The sequence below is a fragment of the Amphiprion ocellaris genome, chromosome 9, assembly GCF_022539595.1.
Source record: "Amphiprion ocellaris isolate individual 3 ecotype Okinawa chromosome 9, ASM2253959v1, whole genome shotgun sequence".
In the NCBI taxonomy this organism is placed as follows: Eukaryota; Metazoa; Chordata; class Actinopteri; family Pomacentridae; genus Amphiprion; species Amphiprion ocellaris.
Genome location: NC_072774.1, coordinates 35,156,882 through 35,175,761, shown reverse-complemented (window position 1 = coordinate 35,175,761; position 18,880 = coordinate 35,156,882). Strand labels below are relative to the sequence as shown.

General features: G+C 36.7%; 1 protein-coding gene across 2 annotated transcripts in view; it reads right to left on the bottom strand.

Annotated features, from left to right (window-relative positions):
• The window catches only part of grik2 (glutamate receptor, ionotropic, kainate 2), a 384,084-nt gene that overhangs the window by 24,881 nt on the left and 340,323 nt on the right, over positions 1-18,880 (bottom strand). Inside the window, exons 16-17 of one of the 2 annotated variants that reach the window (XM_055013796.1) lie at positions 4,788-5,038; positions 4,476-4,503 (exon numbers count right to left, since the gene is read on the bottom strand). In XM_055013796.1, coding sequence (XP_054869771.1) covers positions 4,476-4,503; positions 4,788-5,038 — 279 coding nt within the window. The remainder of the gene's footprint in view (positions 1-4,475; positions 4,504-4,787; positions 5,039-18,880) is intronic. The other variant, XM_055013797.1, reaches the window with a different exon arrangement.

Here is an 18,880-nt window from a genome sequence, read left to right as displayed (position 1 = left end):
CTGACGGAGCGGGGTCAGTGGATGCTGAGGAGCATAGTGCCAAGAGGTGGCCAACTTTCTGCAGAGTCAATCACTACAGACCTTCAAACTTCATTGTGGCCTTCAGATTAGCTCCAGAACAGTGCTTCAGCAGAGAGCTTCATGGAATGGGTTTCCATGGCCCAGCAGCTGCATCCAAGCCATACATCACCAAGTGCAATGCAAAGCGTGGGATGCAGTGGTGTAAAGCAGCCACCACTGGACTCTAGAGCAGTGGAGACGCCTTCTCTGGAGTGACCAATCACGCTTCTCCATCTGGCAATCTGATGGACCAGTCTGGGTTTGGCGGTTGCCAGGAGAACCATACTTGTCGGACTGCATTGTGCCAAGTGTAAAGTTTGGTGGAGGGGGGATTATGGTGTGGGCTTGTTTTTCAGGAGCTGGGCTTGGACCCTTAGTTCCAGTGAAAGGAACTCTGAATGCTTCAGCATACCAAGACATTTTGGACAATTCCATGCTCCCAACTTTGTGGGAACAGTTTGGAGCTGGTCCTTCCTCTTCCAACATGACTGTGCACCAGTGCACAAAGCAAGGTCCATAAAGACATGGATGACAGAGTCTGGTGTGGATGAACTTGACTGGCCTGCACAGAGTCCTGACAATTAAAAATTTAAAATTTGTGGAAACACAGTGACAGCAGTACTTAGAAGGTATAGAACAAGCCACAGTACCACTATTTCAGATTTACAGTGGCCATTCTCCCAAAATGTCACTAGCAACAGTATGATATTTGTACAATCTGACCCTGAATAACTGATGCTCATCCACCACAATTGTTATAAATGGAAATCAAAATTTCTGCTACAGATCTGTCTGTGAGAAGGACATTGCCTAAAATCAGCCTTTATGGCTAGTGCCCAAGAAAATAGACCCTTGCTTCCTGACCCAGGAAGTCTGACCCATGAAAAGTTGGATCGCAGTAATGGAAAGTATACTTTAGTAGACTTTTGTTGCATTAACTTTCTTCTGTGGGGACTGTATAATTAATATCCTAAATCTAAACTGTTAATGTTTTAAAAATTTGACATAAGTGCAAACACTCAACTGTTCATATTACAAGTAATGCAAGTAAGGTGATACAATTTTAGATAATTTCATTGATTTTGTACATGGGTGTACTCACATCTGTTATGTACCATGTTAGTTCTATCATTTAACCACAAACTAAAATGTAAAAGAAGAAAAAAAAAGTCAGTTCCCTAATATTAACCAGTGGTTTTTTTTTTTAAATATAAAGCAAATTTAAATGTATGTTTATCTTTGCTACTTAACATGACCAAAACCGATTGAAATTAATTTTAAAGTCTGTCCATAGAATTTAAATGTCTTTCAGGCCTAATGTAAATAAAAAGAAGAAGAACAAAAGAGTGTAAAGGTTTTATGATTGTTTGGAGGGAGGATGATTTACTAATATAGCATTGTACGTTTCACTTCTGAAAAGCAGCTTTTTTCATAAGCTGATACTGAAGCTGGTCAGCTACTCAAAATTACCTTTTTAATGTGGCGTTTCATTTGCTTTCACCTGGAAAATGTTTGCACTAATAGAAATGCAAAATAAAAGTTGCCTTAATTATTTTTTTGTCAGAGGAGTTACTTGCATCCTAGTATCAGTAACTGTGTTGTCTATGGTTGTAGTAGAAAGCTGCCTAATGGCTATTGGCTAGTGTTTGCAGCAAGACTGCAGGTCATTGACAGTTTGGCCAGTAAACATTACTGTAAAGAAATAACATTATTAATGTGTGACCTTTACAGTATAAAGTATTATAGTTTCACAGCCTTGTGGTATGTATGTGTTTATGTTGTATACTGCATACATAGTTGTGCATTCATCGTGTGTTGCCATATTTGATGTCCTGAGTGAATTTGTTCAGCTAACTAACACAACAAGGGGTGTCTGACTCATCAATATGAGCTTACTGGGCTAAGCTAAAACATTGTATAATCAATACAATCAAACGCTGAAGGAAACTTATTGGGGATAAGTACTGTACAAGTCCACAAGCAGAATTTATGCTTCTGTCCTGCCATGAGAGCCTATTACTTATTCAGCAAAATAGTATGAGCAGAGAGCTCGCTTAAAAGATTAATGCCATCTCTGCTCATTGAAAGTACTGAGTAATTGTTCATTTGCTAATTGCCCTCAAAGACTTTGGAACATATTTTTAGCTCGATACATCAGCGTAATCAGTACACAGTTCTGACAGTGTGACCTACAAGACAACAGAAAAAGAGCCTTTGAAGATGTCTTGACTAAAATCTACATGAACAGATTCCACAAAGTGTGTGAAAAGTGGTAGTTCAATTATTATCTCAGTATGCAATATCGTAGTAAGAAAACATAAAATTCCGTTTCCATTTTTTTTCTTTTTCTCTAATTTATTTTTTAAACAAAAACATTACCTAAGAATTTACACTTTTGGCATTGTGTGTTTGTCTTTGCTGAAAAGACAGCAGCCTGTTTGTTGTGAACTGCTACAATAACAATGGTGATGAAAAACTGTATCTATGTCTTTCTTATGTATTTGCTATATATACATTTTCTTTTCTACACATCTTTTTTAACTAACTGGCTTCTACAATAAATCTCTCTCGAGTTACTGTCATAGTCATTATTAATTATTATCTATATTATTTGTCATTATTGATCCTGACCAACATGTTTTAGTGTCTGTCTTACAGCAGACTGCTATGTACAAAATAAATAAATAAAAATACTTTTCTTTTCTCTGCTAATTAAAACACAAATCTTACAAGTCCAAATGAGCATATTCTTCATTGTAGTTACATTTATGCCAAATAAAACATACTAATCTATATACAGATTTGTTTATGTCATAACACATCGATTTATCAAAACGCTCTTTCATACAGTTGAAACCTAATGTAGTAGTAGTAGCAGGAAAGCAGCTTAGATATTTTTAGGAATTGGTTAAGTGTGAATATTGACGTCTGTGTAGTTTCTCATTCATCCAGGTCATGGTTATCCAAAGCTGTTTAAATCAATCCAACTGGACTTCAAGAAGGTTCCTTGAAGACGTTTCACCTCTCATCCAAGAGGCTTCTTCAGTTCTGGTGGTGGTTGATGTTGCCTCAGCTTATAACCTCTGTGAGGTGTGGTCAGTGTTATTCACATTCTGACGACTATTGCCAAGGCCCACCTGGCTCCTCAACGATGGTCGTTGGGAGCCAGGGAGTGACAAAGGGGGTCGTTGAAATGCAAGGAACCTTCTTAAAGTCCAGTTGGATTGATTTAAACAATTTTGGATGTGAATATTGACTTTACCCCAGTTTCTATTTAACAGACATCTGCAATATTTTGTATACTATTCTACAACAATTTAGTAAATTGCTCCAGGTTTTCATTCATGACAGAGTTGGGCTTTAAGAAGTCATTACCAATACCATATACATTGGTATTTAGAGAAAGTGCATTATCGAGGAATTTCCCATTCCCAAACCTTTTTCAAGAGGACATGCTGGCATAAGGACTAGCATCACAAAGAAAAATATAAGAAAGGATTAATAATTATACTTTTCTTGTATTTCTCTTAAGCCAAAGCTAACTGCTATTTGAGAGGTACTGTCTCAATATTCCAAAATGAGCATTTACTGCCTTTATGCAACAGTTTTGGTAAAACAGAGGTTGTTGTTGTTTCCCATAGGAAACCATAACATGCAGATAGCGGAAGGAGAAAAAAGCCGGATGACATTAACGGCCAATGGCAGACCTGTAGCTTGTATCTGGGTCAGACTAAGCTGAAAGCAACAGCCGATGCAAAACTGCATCATCACCTATCAGTCTTATGTGATGCAATCTGGAAAAAAAAATATTGTCATAAACTGAGGAATTTAGGACAACATTTGTAATTTTAAGGGATGGTGCACTTTCTTGGAACACCAGTGTATCGATATGTCACTGTTGTGTGACTTATGTTTTATGTACTTTCTATCTGCATTTCACTGATGGTGCAGGCCTTCATATTAGCAACTAGTCAGTCCCAAAATGTTTGCTGGGAAGCTCCAGTGAAACAACACAGTCTTGCATCACTGCACTGTGCATAAGCTAAATGCACCAGATATGAACAGTGAGAATAGCTATAGCATAAACAGAAAGGGAGCTTGCAGAGTGGAAAGGAGCAGTGTGGAGGTGGGTGCTAGTGGATGTGGCTGTTAAAGATGTGGTTCATGCAGCAGAGCAAACCTTCGCAACACATATGCATGTGATCCAATTATGTTTTACTACTAGAACTCTAAATGTTTTATTAAGCTGCTCTTAGTGTTCCCATTCCTTCAGGACTGTCAGAAAAAAATAGCTTGGGGAAATTTTAGATTGTATTAGATTACAATAGAAAAATGGTTCTGGAGTTTTTCTTGAGGTCATTTGAGATGGTGGTTAAAGTCTAGCTTGGATCCATGGTGACAGCAGAATTCCTCACGTTTCTTATCTCGTTGTCGCCATTGGGCCTAAGTGAATAAATGCAAAGAAACCAACCCTTATCTTATTGTATATGATATATTGTCATTATAGTGTGAGTTTTTGCAAACTGACAGATAACTTCTTTAAAATTCTATACTTGAAATGATAAAATAGAAAATAAATATACTTAGCATATATTTTGTTTCATTTTAGCATAGATGTATTTGTTTTTGCCAAGAGACTGCTTTTAATGACACATGTGGTTATCGTAAGAAATTCTGCTATTGTTCTAAATAACGAAGCTAAGATGAATGTGAGAAGTATTACTTACCTTCTCAAGTTGTGCATTCTGTTTGGACTTGTAGAGGAACTCTCCCACTGCCACAAACACGGAGAGAACAAGTCCAGCTGCCAGGACGATGAAGATCCCTCCAATATTTTGCACTCCGAGGGCGCTGGCCTCCTTACTCTCCTCCTCTGGACAACCATTTCCTCTCCACCACTTCTCCTTCATCATGTGTAGCTTCCCTTCTTCCTGAAGCTGTAGGATGGCAATAGTGATCTTATCTCTGTATGGGGAGCCTAAAGGACCAAAATGCATGATGACTTAGTCAGTTCTTTCAGTTTTTCAACTAGTGGAGGACACAGATTTTCATCATTATAATAACAGGTATTTGAAGGCACAACGTCAGTGTGGTGCTCAGAAAACAGGTTGGGATGGACAATATATAAACCCTTTTTGTGTTTGTGTGTGTGTGCAGTTTCTGGCAGTCAATGAGTGTTTTACATAGAGTTGGCTTGTAGTGCTAGACTATATTTGTAACATTGTATTGTTGTATTGCATTGTATTGTGTTGAGTATATAACTATAATTTTGCACTTGACTATATTTGCGATGGAAATTAAGTATTCATCGCACTTTACATCTACTGGCACGAGTATTTCAAATAACACTAAGCATATTTTACATAGACCAACACAAATCACTTTTAAAGACTCTCTTTTCCATTTAGAAATCAATATATCTGTACTAACACTTAAATCTGGGACGACTTGGTTTGTATATTGTGCATCCATTATCTGTTTTAGTTGGTACACAGAGACACTTGTTTGTACAGAATGTGGATACTAGCTCAGTATGTCAAGTATTTTTGCTTTAAATCATGTAATACAACAACAACAACAACAACAACAAAAACCATTATTCTTTCTGACAAAATTTTATTGGACTTTAGATAAATTAATATTGATCATGCAGAGCAAGAAATGTAGCTCATACATTTTCAGTAGTGGGGACTTTGTTATCTTAGTTATCAACTTAAAACAATTGTGTCAACTCTTCCCTGACTAATTTTGTTTTTTACACATAGTAAAGAACTATTTCAGAAACAGCTCATGTAAAGGTGAAGAGCAACCATAAATACATCCTATGATTTACAGTTTATGGTTTAACATACCCAATTCTCTCAAAATTTCAGCTGAAAACATTTGCTCAACTAAATCCTGATTACTTAAGTAAGGTTCACCCAACATGAGAAACAAAATGTATTTTAATGATTTCACTGACAGATCGTCTCATCTAAAATTACAGATATATGGACATTTGTGTCTACCTTTTTCTATATATTTTCCAAACAGCTATGACTTTTATGACCTTGAAAAACAAAACACAAAACCCAGGTTGCTAGGAAAAAGGCAGAATTTATCTGGCATCTCTCTTTCAAAAACAAGACGGGGAACACAAGACTTTTTTTCAGTTGACTTGTTTTGAATTGTGGAATTCTGACCAGAAAGCCTAAGTCTACATTCCATACATCACCAAAGGAGTTTCTACAGACTAGAGCCCATTCCTGATTAGAGCATGGTGACCTAAAGGTCTTCAATCCCACTTATGAAACACATACAGCTGTCACATTACAAATAGCAGTGATCAGTTTTAACCGAAAAACACACAAGAAATTTGTTTCTTGGCACCTAAAAATGACTTGGTTAGGAGTATCATCTTTAGTATCATTAGGATCATGATTCAGTCATAATCCAGCTGTGCAATCCATTTCGATGTAAAGCAGCAAATTGCTGAGTATTTTAGGGTGAAGGTGAGTTTCAGAAATGAAGCTCAAGAATACTTGAAGTTGCAAAGCAAAAATAGCAGGTCAAATATTAACATGGTTTGGTGCAAAAATGCTGTCAATGGTAGAATGACCTGACAGTTGATGTATGCTGGTGTTTCAGCTGCGGACTTTTTTGTAAAGTAAACATAAATGAGCCTGTATGTAAAATAAGAGGCCTTTATTTACTCATTTATTCTTCATTCTCATATCCTTTGGTTATTGGTTAGTGTTGAACAAAACAAAACAAAAGGCAGAGATTATTACATCCCAATGCAATAGCAAAATTATACCAAATCCTTTAATATTACAGACAGTAGCTGGCAGCTGTGCCTTTACTAGCTTTGCTTCTTCACTTACCTGTGCTGTGACTGCCATATTTAATGTAAAATAGTGGATATTTTTGAGAAGACACCATAGAAATTGTTCATGCACAGGCTGTCACAGTGCTCTCATGTGCATAAATAATAATTCTAATAATAAAACGACCAACCGAATGAACTAAGCTATGTCTAAATAGAGCCCAGTGTTGATACTGATGCAAGTACTGTAAATGCCATTTCACAGATTAGCTCTTTTTGGATCCCCATAGCTGTTTTTCAGCCTGCTTTAAAGCTGCTCATACTGCCCAGATTACAAGACTTCCACAGCTGCCAAAAGTTTCTAAGTGGTATTTAGCTTTATTGGCCCATATTTGTCAGCATTCTCAACATTTCTGTGGATAGATATACATAGAATTTAAATTCATTTTAATTGTGAAGCTGTAGGACAGATTATAAAATCACCTACAGTAACAGGATTCTCTCTCTATGGGAGCATGACTGTACACAGAATATAGTTCCTAGATCTAAACAGAGCATGCCCTGGGCAAGAGAAACTAATTAGAAAAAAAGAAAATGTAATGCAAATGTTATGTCACCTTGATCTGTTTCAGTTCTAAAAAATAATATTTAAACTTAGACACAAAACAGTGCTTACATACTAAATGTAACATCTGGCTGCTTCACAAATACTACACAAAACAAATACTGACAGACGAAACCTCTTCGTAAGTCTGTGTTGTCTTCGACGGCATCTTAGATTTACTTTAACTGGACTGAGTCTAAAGAGTACGAATCATTAAAATTTTACCTTGGTTAATGGCCCAACTTTTTTTTTTTTTAAATAACTGATCATGTTTTGTGTGCTAAGTAGCAAATGTCAGCTTGCAAACATGCAAAACTTTGCTGGTGACTGTTAACTGCTAATAACATGCCAGTATTGTCATTGCAAGTTTTTTAAGTGTAACTTTAAACAAAAAATCTTATATGAAAGGTTTTTTTGAAACTTTGGTTTTTAGTTACTTTTGTCTTTTGTTTTATCTTGTTTTTATTAATTGTGATGAATCGATGTTTGCAGCTTTATTTAATTGGTGCTGCTCTTTTAAAATCCCTCTCCTATTGTCAGTGAAGATTCTGTATATTCCATTCTGCTTTCAAGCGTATTTAAATGTACGTTTACTGTTGTAAATTATTAATACTCATGGCTACATTTACCATTTCATTGTCCCCACTGGTTCAACAACGGCAAACTAATAAACCTAAAATACAGCTGTGGGGCTCATATATACATTCATTTTACCTGTATAGCTGCATAATTAAAACCAGTTGCCACAGTTAATCTGTGCTAATGTTTTCCATGCGAGCTGTTTCCTTGCCATAAAAAGTTAACATCCATCAAGCAACCACTGAAATGTTCCCTCCTGTATACATGTCTGATGATGTCTGTGCAGCAGCAAATGAGGTTGTGTTCTCCTCTATTTTCCAAGCAGCCCTGCGCTTCTCCTCTTACTCTAGCGAGGTGAAATCAGCACCTTCCCCAGCTCTCCTGATCAAAAACAGTCACACGTTGAGATCACTGATTAAACCTGAAGGGTGAAGCCTTGAAAAAATAAAAAGAATCCTGCCAGACACCCACTTTCCAAACCGTCCTGTGGTACACTGTAATACTGCAATCAGGATGTTAATGCTGCTTGAATTATTTAAAAAACTAATAACACTTATTATTGCAAACACTTAGAATGAGCACTCCCTTGAGCACAGAGGGAAAAACATGTTTAGATTAGAAAATATTATCAGTTCTCCAGCTGCAGTGGAGTAGAATCACTGTGACTAGTAGATAGTATGCAGAACTAGTTTAGCAACATTATTATGTTGTGGATTCAAAAGACCCTAAACAGTGACAATGATAAGCAGAGTAGAGCTGTGAGCTGTAGCACTCTGCCTCGTGGCAATGTGTCAGCCACAAGGCCATGCTCACACTTTTTAACATCTCTTCTGTCTTTCATCTATGCCCAAGGGTCTGCAGTATCTGATTCTTTATTTCAAAAGCAAGTAGCCAGCATGTTTCAAAACCATCTATCGCCATGGTAATGAAAAAAATGAATCATACTTTCGTCCTTTTTTATTCATAGCTGTCTACAGTGGATACCTTCCCTTCACTCTGGAGTGGAGACAAGAAGTCAACGTGTGTCAGATAAATCACTTGCTACTGAAAAGAAACAGGCATATTTGAAAGTGGGCCAGCTCTGCCCGATCAAAACAAACGGGAAGACCTCAGATGTGATATCATGGTCAGGGTGAACACAAGCACTGTGTCATACAGTCGAAACCTGCGAAGCACTGTGCCAGCTCATTCTTGGCACCTGTCGTAACCCAAATTCTCATAAGCATGAAATGTGTGGAGAATCTAAAGCCTTCTGATCCACTGAGTTGAAAATAGAGCAGCAGTGCTTACTTTGTCAGGGTTTTATATCAGAGTTGAAAATATACTGCACACCATCAGATCTGCCACCATTTTCAGAGGACCAGATGACATTGTGAGGTTGGCTTTGATAACTTCATACTGAACTCTACAACTCAGTCCTGCTCTTTTAACAACATCACTCCCTTCCTACAGAACTTCAGCAGTAGATTCAGTTGAAAGTCATTCACTTTAATCACAAAACTTTCCATAACAAGACCTCTCCCTACTTTCTCCATTACCAGACATCTTCCTTCTGACACCAACCTCCTAATCCCACATATGGGGTTACAGGGCTCTAAATACACCCATGATTGTACCAATCTGCCTATGTTCAGGATGGTACCAACAATTCAGTGTTTTTATTGTTTAATTAGGGCTGTCAAAATTAACGTGTTAATGCGGATTATTCCATCATCATGATTAATCTGATTAACAATTTTCATGCAATTAACCCATCTGCAACGCAGAATGACTCAAAATCTCTGAAGCTAAATTTTTATAATTAATAATTTTGTGGTGTCTTGATTTTAAATTTGTATTTTATGAAACATTTTAGGGACCTAAACTTAATATTTAAATTGGTCAGATAAATTTGTATTCTATATAATATTTTACATCAGTCAGGTAAATTTATACAATATAATTTGTAGGGTGTTATTTTCATTGCTTATTTTCAATATATGTGTATATTATACACATATACCACCACCGCATGTCTCCACCTTCACAGCAGAGTCTTGCACTGTGTTGGTTACTCGCGATTACTAAGATAAACTACAGATAACTATCTTGCTCAGTATCTACTCTTTGATACGTTGGGTTAATACGACATTAATTAGTCACAAGAGTGCGTCGCGTCAAGCGGCCAGGCACCAGGTCGAGAGTCAGAGGAGTTTCATCTTGGAAAATACGGCAGCGACTTACGGGAGAAAAGGTATTAGCTTAAGATAACTCATAATAGATTTTACAAGTTAAATGGACATTCACAAAATATTGATGGTCATTTAACGTTACGTAACATATCGGCAGCTTAAGTTAATCAGGCCGGGTGCCAACTCAGTGTTAATAACGTGAGTAAACTATTTGATAGCATTAAGCTAATATCTACACTCCATGATGTAAATACTGACTGTATTTTCAGATGACCTTGTTCAAATAGTTTTATTTATTTTATTTTTAATTTTTACATTCGGCTGTTAAAAAGCTATTTTCAACTCGCCATATATATATATATATATATATATATATATATATATATATATATATATATATATATATATATATATATATATATATATATATATATATATATATATATATATATTAGTAGTGGGACGTGATTAAAAATAATTAATTAATTACAGACTTTGTAATTAATTAATTGCATTTAATCATACTTTTGTCAAACAGCAATATTTGACACAATAAGTGAAGTTTTTCAATTCAAATAAAATTGTGGTTGACAGTTGAATCAATGAATAGACATATACGTGTTTATAATTTAAAATTTATAAAAAAAATTTAAAAATGGGACATGTAGAAAAAACTGATTTTGATGATTTAAAGCCTGAATTTAGTTGTTTTTTCCACTGTATGGCACATAGATTCAGCATAAGTAGTTAAAGGAGCTTCAGAAAGTTGAAAATCCACAGATTCATTCTGTTTTCATCGTTTGTGGGTCTGATAAATGGTGTCATTTTGATGGTTCTTTTTTTTTAGGAATAAAAATTTTTATTTGTGTAATTTTGTACAAACAAAAAGTTTATAATGAAGTTATTAAAAGACAGATATTTTTGTTGTTTAAATTATTACTCCTCCAAGGAGGCAGAGCCTCCACAGTGTGATAACTGAAACAATAAAATAGTTTCATTTCTATTTATCTGCATTTTTTATCTCTCTCCTACATTCACAGATTACTGCAAACTCAAAGTGCAATTATAGCGATTTTATTCAACATTTTAAGACTTTTTGTAAACTCAAGCACTGTCTTGAAAAGTGATCTATTATGGGATGGCTACACCGTTAGCATGACTGTCGTAGCTAACATTAGCTCTGGTGCTAACAGCAACATGTTTTACATTGAGGATATACCGTCAGCTTGAAGTGATGCAGTGATCAGAAAAGTCTTTGTTGTACAATTTGAAATTTGAAAATTTTCTGACCAGCAAGCTCAATCTCGTCTTCCTTCACTGTTCACCAGTGCGCTGACTTCACTCAGTGTTTCCTGTGCTTCTTCATCGCGGCTACAAACAGTCAAACAATAAATTTAACACGTAATTAATTAATCAAAATTAACGCGTTAAAGTCCCAGCCCTAATATATATAAAACACATTGTATATATATATATATATATATATATATATATATATATATATATATATATATATATATATATACATCCTTCTTTCTTGAATGTGTTTACTCATGCAAAATGAAATGCGATGTTACTGCAGCATGTTTCTTTTTCCTGTTTTGAAAGATTTTTGTTCTGGCATCACGTGAGCATTGCAGCAGTATTCAGGAACTTTGTGGAGATAAGCAGTGTTGTGCGAAACATTTTAGCAAAAACGTAAAGATGTGTATGATTCCGTTTATAAAAGAAATCATCCAATTTCACTTGAGCATGCATATCTATCATCACAATCTACTACTTTTAAGCAACCATCACAAGCACGATTATTTTTTTGTAATCCCCTCACTTGTGTTCCCAGTTTTTTTAGGTCTCCCTTATTTAAAACTGCACAGTCCTCGTGTTGACTGGTCCACCTCCTCCATACTAAGTAAAAATAACTGTATTTTCCACAGTATAGTGAAAAATAACAGTCAGATGAAAATCCTCAGGATTTCATTGAGAGCCCAAACCTAAATAAATTCAATCAGGAACACCACTTTTCTTTTTTAAAAAAAGCTTCTTTTTCCTGCCTTGGGCTCAGCTGGTCAGCTACCCTTTATTTTTAATGAACCAATATAATAGACTATGTAACTCTATGGCTAATTGTGTGGCCCTACTAACCCCAAACAGAGTGTAATGTTGTACAGTGGTCCCTTGCTGTATAGCGGTTCACATTTCGTGGTCTCACCGGATAGGAAATTTTTAAATTGCATTTGGTATCGCAGATGTTTCGCTATATCACGGAATTTTACGGTGTAGATATTTTTCTATATTTATTATTGTAGAGAGCTGCGTTGAATATCTTCTTTTTATGCACTATGCAACTGCCAGTGCCAGATGCTTTTATTTTGACACAGAGACATCAGCAATATTAAAAATGCGGCAGGAAGTCATCAAACACACTTCACACTCACGGTCATGATAACATAACACATAACCAAACTAACTAGGCTGACTAAACTACAAAAACACAATAAAACACAAACACTAATAACACTGTAACACTAACATAAACCACAATAATAACATTTCAACCCCCTACACGCTGAACTCCTATAGTGCATTGCAGCACCACAGTTCAGTCATAGCTACCAGCTCTGTCATCGCTGCCTTATTTTAATTATTTTTGCAGTAAAATAAGCATCTTTCTAGCCTAAAAAAATTTAAAACAATATAAAAAATATGTAAAAAAAATAATAATTAAAGTATATTAAAAGAATATATAATGTAAATAAAATGCATAGTGTACAGCACTGAGCTCTGATTGGCTCAGCGACCATAGCATCAGTCTCCTCTGTCTCCTGTCTATAGCAGCATTCAGCATCTGGCCTTGTCCGTTTCACACAGATGTCTGATCGCTGCGCATAGTGTTGCTCTGCAGTGATGTGTGTTGGGAGGGTTTATAAAACCTTGAAATATATATCAACAAGAAAAGCACTCAGAGAGTGCAGTACTCTGCCAAGACTGTTCATTCCCTGAAGTTGCGCTGAACACAGGCGTGTGTTATGCATGTGTACGTTATGTACGGATATCGACTCGCGTGACCTAAATATGTAGCAGGCGGCGGGAATTGATGGGAGTCAGAAACACCCCCACAGTTTAATCAATTGTTCCTTGTATCATTTCCGATAAGTCAGCAACGGTGGATTTGTAGTAGGATCACAATCATGTGATCGTCAGCAGGGAACTGGCAGCGTTCACTTGTTGCCATGGTTACAGTGACGCCGTACCGGCCGCTATATCTTGCAATGGGAAATCCTTAACAAATCTGTAGATCCAGATTATAAGCCACATGACAGCCAAAATCTAGTCACTTGGTCCTTGTGTAATTTCTGACCTTCCCTGAAAATTTCATCCAAACCCGTCAGTCTATTTTGAGTAATTTTGTAAAGGACAGACAGATTCACAGAGAAGCAAATGCTGATCGTCACATAAGTCCGCCGTGTTCCTTGGCAGTGTATGATTGTGTTCATTTGCATTTTAGTGCTGTCAAGCGATTAAATATTTTTAAAATCAGATTAATCACAGGGTTGCTGTGGATTAATTTAGATTAATCGTGTTTAAATATTTTTCCTTTTTAATCTATATTAATCGTATTTCATTTTGCATGAGGAAACAGATTCAAGAAAGAAGGGAATATATAAGCACTTTACATGTTTATTAAACACCTGTGCTCTGGTGAAAAGAAAACTCGTTCCTGCAGAGTGCACCTATTACTGTAAGTTGGTGACTGTGTGTGTGTGTGTGTGTGTGTGTGTGTGTGTGTGTGTGTGTGTGTGTGTGTGTGTGTGTGTGTGTGTGTGTGTGTGTGTGTGTGAGTGAGGGTGACGTAAGGAGGAGCGCTGCAGCTGTGTGTGTGTTGCAGAGAGGAGTGTGGAAGTGGAGACATACTGAGATGCACCTTGATGATACAACCAGTCATAGAGGGCAAGTGTGAGAAACCAGTGTACCCTGGATGAACTGTAAATGTAAGAAACCAGTGTTCCCTGGATGAACTGTAAATGTGGACAGTTGTTGCAGGTCCAATAAAGTGCCTCGTTCTCCCCCTTCAAAGTTTGTCCGGACTTATATCTGGCGGTTACCATTAACAAACCGCGCTAAGCTAAGCGGGCTAGCGCTACCCGAGGCTGCCCAACTGGTTTGGCGGCAGAATCAGGTCGGCAACACCTGCAACAATTCACTCAACCCATTACATATTTCGGTCACTCGGTATCTGTACTACATAATGTATGCATGCACAACACATACCTGCTCACGCAAGGTAATTTTGTATTTATTTAGTTAGTTTGTGGGTCCATCTACATATATTAAACAGCCAGATTCTATGTTGCCGTGATTTCTGAATACACAAATTGAGGGATGAACAGTCTTGGTGGAGCACTGCACTCTATGAGTGCTTTTCTTGTTTGTCTTTTTGTCCATCCTCCTCTCATTTGTTCCTCACCTATTTTCTGAACTCAGCTGCGATGTTTAGTGGCTGAAATGCAGAGACCAATTCACTGGCTGAGCAGCGTCACATGGGATGGCTGAACTCGTACCTAATTGGTCTGTGTGTTTCCTGAACTGATAAACTAATGCCGTAAACACTGGAAAAGCTGCGCCAGTGAAATAGAAGCGGCCCATCAAATTTAAAATACCCGAAATGCATTGCCAGAGTCTTTTCAGGGATTTTGAGTCATTCTGCACTGCAGATGTGTTAATTGTGTTAAAATTTTTAGTCTGATTAATTATGATGTTGGATTAATCCGCGTTAACGCGCTAATTTTGACATCCCTACTTTGTTTTGTTTATTATTTTGGTGTTTATTTATGTTGGGCCTTGGATCTTATTTTGTTGATTATTGGTCAGATATTTTATTGTTTTGTATTTGCTTATTGCCCTGCTTGGTGTCCCAGATGTTGATTCCGCATTCTTATTGTTTTTGGTACAGCTGATTTAATTGTGGAGAGTCGATAAGAGCGCAGTCCATGTTTGTTGTGCTGAGCCGTGAATAAAACCTGCAGAAAATTGCCCTATCCTGCTGGGGATGTTTAGCATGGAAACCCGCAAAAGATAGTAGCAAAAAAACGCAAGATAATGGCAACCCGCTTGACCCACAGCCCTGGAGACGGGTGAATCGACCAATATTTAATGGTTACATATGGTCGCTATTTCGCAGATTTCGTCTATCGCAGAAGGGTCTGGAACATAACCCCCACAATACACAAGGGACCACTGTATGTCTTCTCCTATTTGGTGCACCCTTTATCAAAGTATTCACATAATATTACTTGATCACCCATCCACCCACCACTGCACCCCACCCCCACTTCCCTTTGGTTTATATAAAATGGGTGTGGTTGCTAAGGCAGATAAAATAGATTTAAAATGCCAAGAGGAATGGGGATTTTTTTTATCTTACCTTTTTTTTGTTTTGTTCACCTTTAATCAAAGATGGCTTGATGCTACTCTCATATATCACACAACAACATGGAATTTCTCACAACTGAAATGCAATGACTGTTTCTTTCAGAAGTACACATAGTATATGCACTTTCTTATACAGTGCATATAAAAAGTATTCAGGACAGCCTGCTCCAGACAGATTTGCACATATGCCATATTTCTTCAATTTCATTTTTATTTATTTTGCGTTGGAAATACGCATCAAGAGGGTGCAGCGGTCACTGCTGGCTAAACCCAAGGACAGTACGGCCCCACCAAGAGCGATCATTGTGCACTTTTTGGATTACAAAGTCAAGGAATATGTGATACAGCAAACCTGGAAACAGAAGACTACATATGAGGGACAAACCATCTACTTTAATCAAGAATACACGATGGAGTTTAGACAGGAGAGGAAACAGATGAGGGATATCATCAAAAAACTGAAGAAGAAAAATGTGTAGGCACAGTCCCCATATCCAGCCCAGCTTAAAGTGTTTTTGGACTCTGGGACAAAGACATTTGCCACATTGATGGAAGTAGCACCTGTGTTAGAGGACATGGGGAAAATTGTGGACAAAGACAGGATGGAGAGGCTACAGAGAATGATGACAGAGCAGCTGGACCACGGAAACAGGACAGAGAGGGAGGAGGAGATGATGGACCCACGTCAGAGAAGAAGACATACATGCCCTCATGGGGTAAAATCAACACTCACTACCTCTACTGAAATCGTAAGAACAAAAAGTAAATACATATAAATACATAAATAAATAAAAATAAATTAAAGAAAGGTGAAATGTAAAAATGAATAGTTAAAAAAAGGGAATTATTTTCATAACTGCCTTCAGTACAAGACCCGGTGAACATGAGAGTAGCTAGTTTAGCCACTACTTGTTAAACCGACAGAAATATTGGTTTTATGAAGAGTGAATTTAAAACTTTGAGTTCTTAACAACCTTAGGTTGTGGTTGCACATAGTGCTTTTTCCCCACAGAGAAAACACCACAACTCTCTGATGATGGGACTTTTGGAAGACACGTGTTCATGTTCCTGTTTTACATTGGTTATGGTTCTGATGGAGATGTACCTTTTTGTTTTCTTCAGTATGCAAGTTCTTGTTTAATTTCTTACTTTTGTTTGAGATGTAGAGCTTATGGACCTTATTTGTAAATAATATGAACAAGCTTAATCTTGTGTCATACAATGTGCATGGTCTGAATCTTTCCATTAAAAGGAAGAACACACTGAACCAACTGAAAAAATTACAATGTTCAATAGCTTTACTACAAGAGACACATCTGACAGACAATGAACATAAAACATTGAAATAGGGTGAACCAGGTATTTTATGCCTCATATGGCAAAATGAGAGGGGTATCTATTTTAATTGGTAAGGGTACACCAATTAAGGTTGAAAAAGACATTAAGGATAACACTGAATTATACATAATGATTGTAGGATCTATAGGAGACATGACTGTTTCACAGTACTGAATGTATAAGAGACATTCTTTAAACAGATACTTAAAGTAATAACCAGTGAAGCAAAGGGGATGTTGTTGATGGGGGGGGGGGTGGGGGGGGGGGTGGGGGGGGGATTTTAATACAATACAAAATGGCAGATTAGACAGATTTCCCCCAGATCAAGGACCAAGCACAAAAAATTCTACAGTATTGAATAACATGACTAAAGAACTAGGTCTCACTGATCCATGGAGGGATAACAATGGGGGTGATCTGAAAAATGATTAATACTTTTAAATGACCCATCTCTATCAATACCAGCCCTATTGAAGAATCTTAGAGAATACAGAAAAATTTCAGGAAATTTGTCTAATGAAAACAAATCGATTGCTGTGACGATCTCAGGTAACTGTCCAGCAGAGTTAAAAGAAAAGGTTGGGTTTAAATGGACCGACAAAGGGCTTAGACATCTGGGTGTTATTATTAATTCGAATGTCTCACAGTTATATGTAGCAAATTATGGAAAACTGATAAAGGAAATTAAAAAAGATTTGGATAGATGAGCAATTTTACCCCTGACTCTCAGTTGGAGGGTAGAAACAATTAGAATGAATATTTTGCAGAGACTATTGTTTCTGTTTCAGTCACTTCCAGTTCTGATTTCTGGCTTCACCTTTAAAATGCTAGACAACAGTTTGTCAAAATTTCTGTGGCAGGACAGAAAAGCAAGAATTAAATATAAGACACTTTTAGCCCCCCTAAAAAAGGGAAGGCTAAATTTATCACATTTAAGGAAGTACTACTGGGCTGCTCAGCTTCGAGCTCTGATATTATGGATAATTAAAGACAAAGATGCAGCATGGGTGGAGATGGAGCAAAGGGCGTGCCCCACTGTGTCTCTGGAATCTCTACCATTTGTAACCTGGTTGGTGCAAAAGAAGCTTAAAATGAAAAATTACGTGATATTAGAAACAATGAAAATATGAATGACAATACAAAAGAAATTAAATATATCAAGTTCTGTAAGTAAAGCTACAAAAATAGCCAAAAACCCAGATTTTGTACTGGGGACTATGAATGCAAGATTTGAGAAATGGACTAACAAGAGGTTAATATATATAGCACAGATTTTTACAGGGTGAATTCTGAAATCATTTGAACAACTCAAACAAGAATTTAATCTACCAAATATTGACTTTTATAAATATTTGCAACTGAGACACTATCTCCAGAAACATAGTGAATGGCAAAAATAAGCAAAGACCCAACCAAGGTTGAAGAACTGCTCATGTCTTCTACAGAGGAAGAATCAAAAAAGGACTAATTTCAAAGATATATAAAGCAATAATAATATGAATCCAATGACAATAACATGGATGTTAAAAAAAAGATGGGAATTGGAAACAAACGTAATAATAACAGATGGTGAATGGGAGGAAACGTTCAGATCTGGAAATAAATTAACAAACAGTGAAAGTAAAAGTGAAGATGTGTTACTTTAACACCAGAGCTCTTTTTTATCTGTTTTTGTTTTTGTTTTGGTTAAAATGTATTTATTTTATTTATATAGGTTGCCTTACCCATACTAGTGAATGTTAGAGAGAAGTCAGAATTCAAGATTGTTGCTGATATCTGTGTAAAATATGTGATCTTGACTTCTGTTTGACTTGTACAGAAAGGAGATATTATATGTATTTATGATTGAAGGTAATGTGATTTGGAAGGAGTGGGTTATAACCTGGCAGTGTG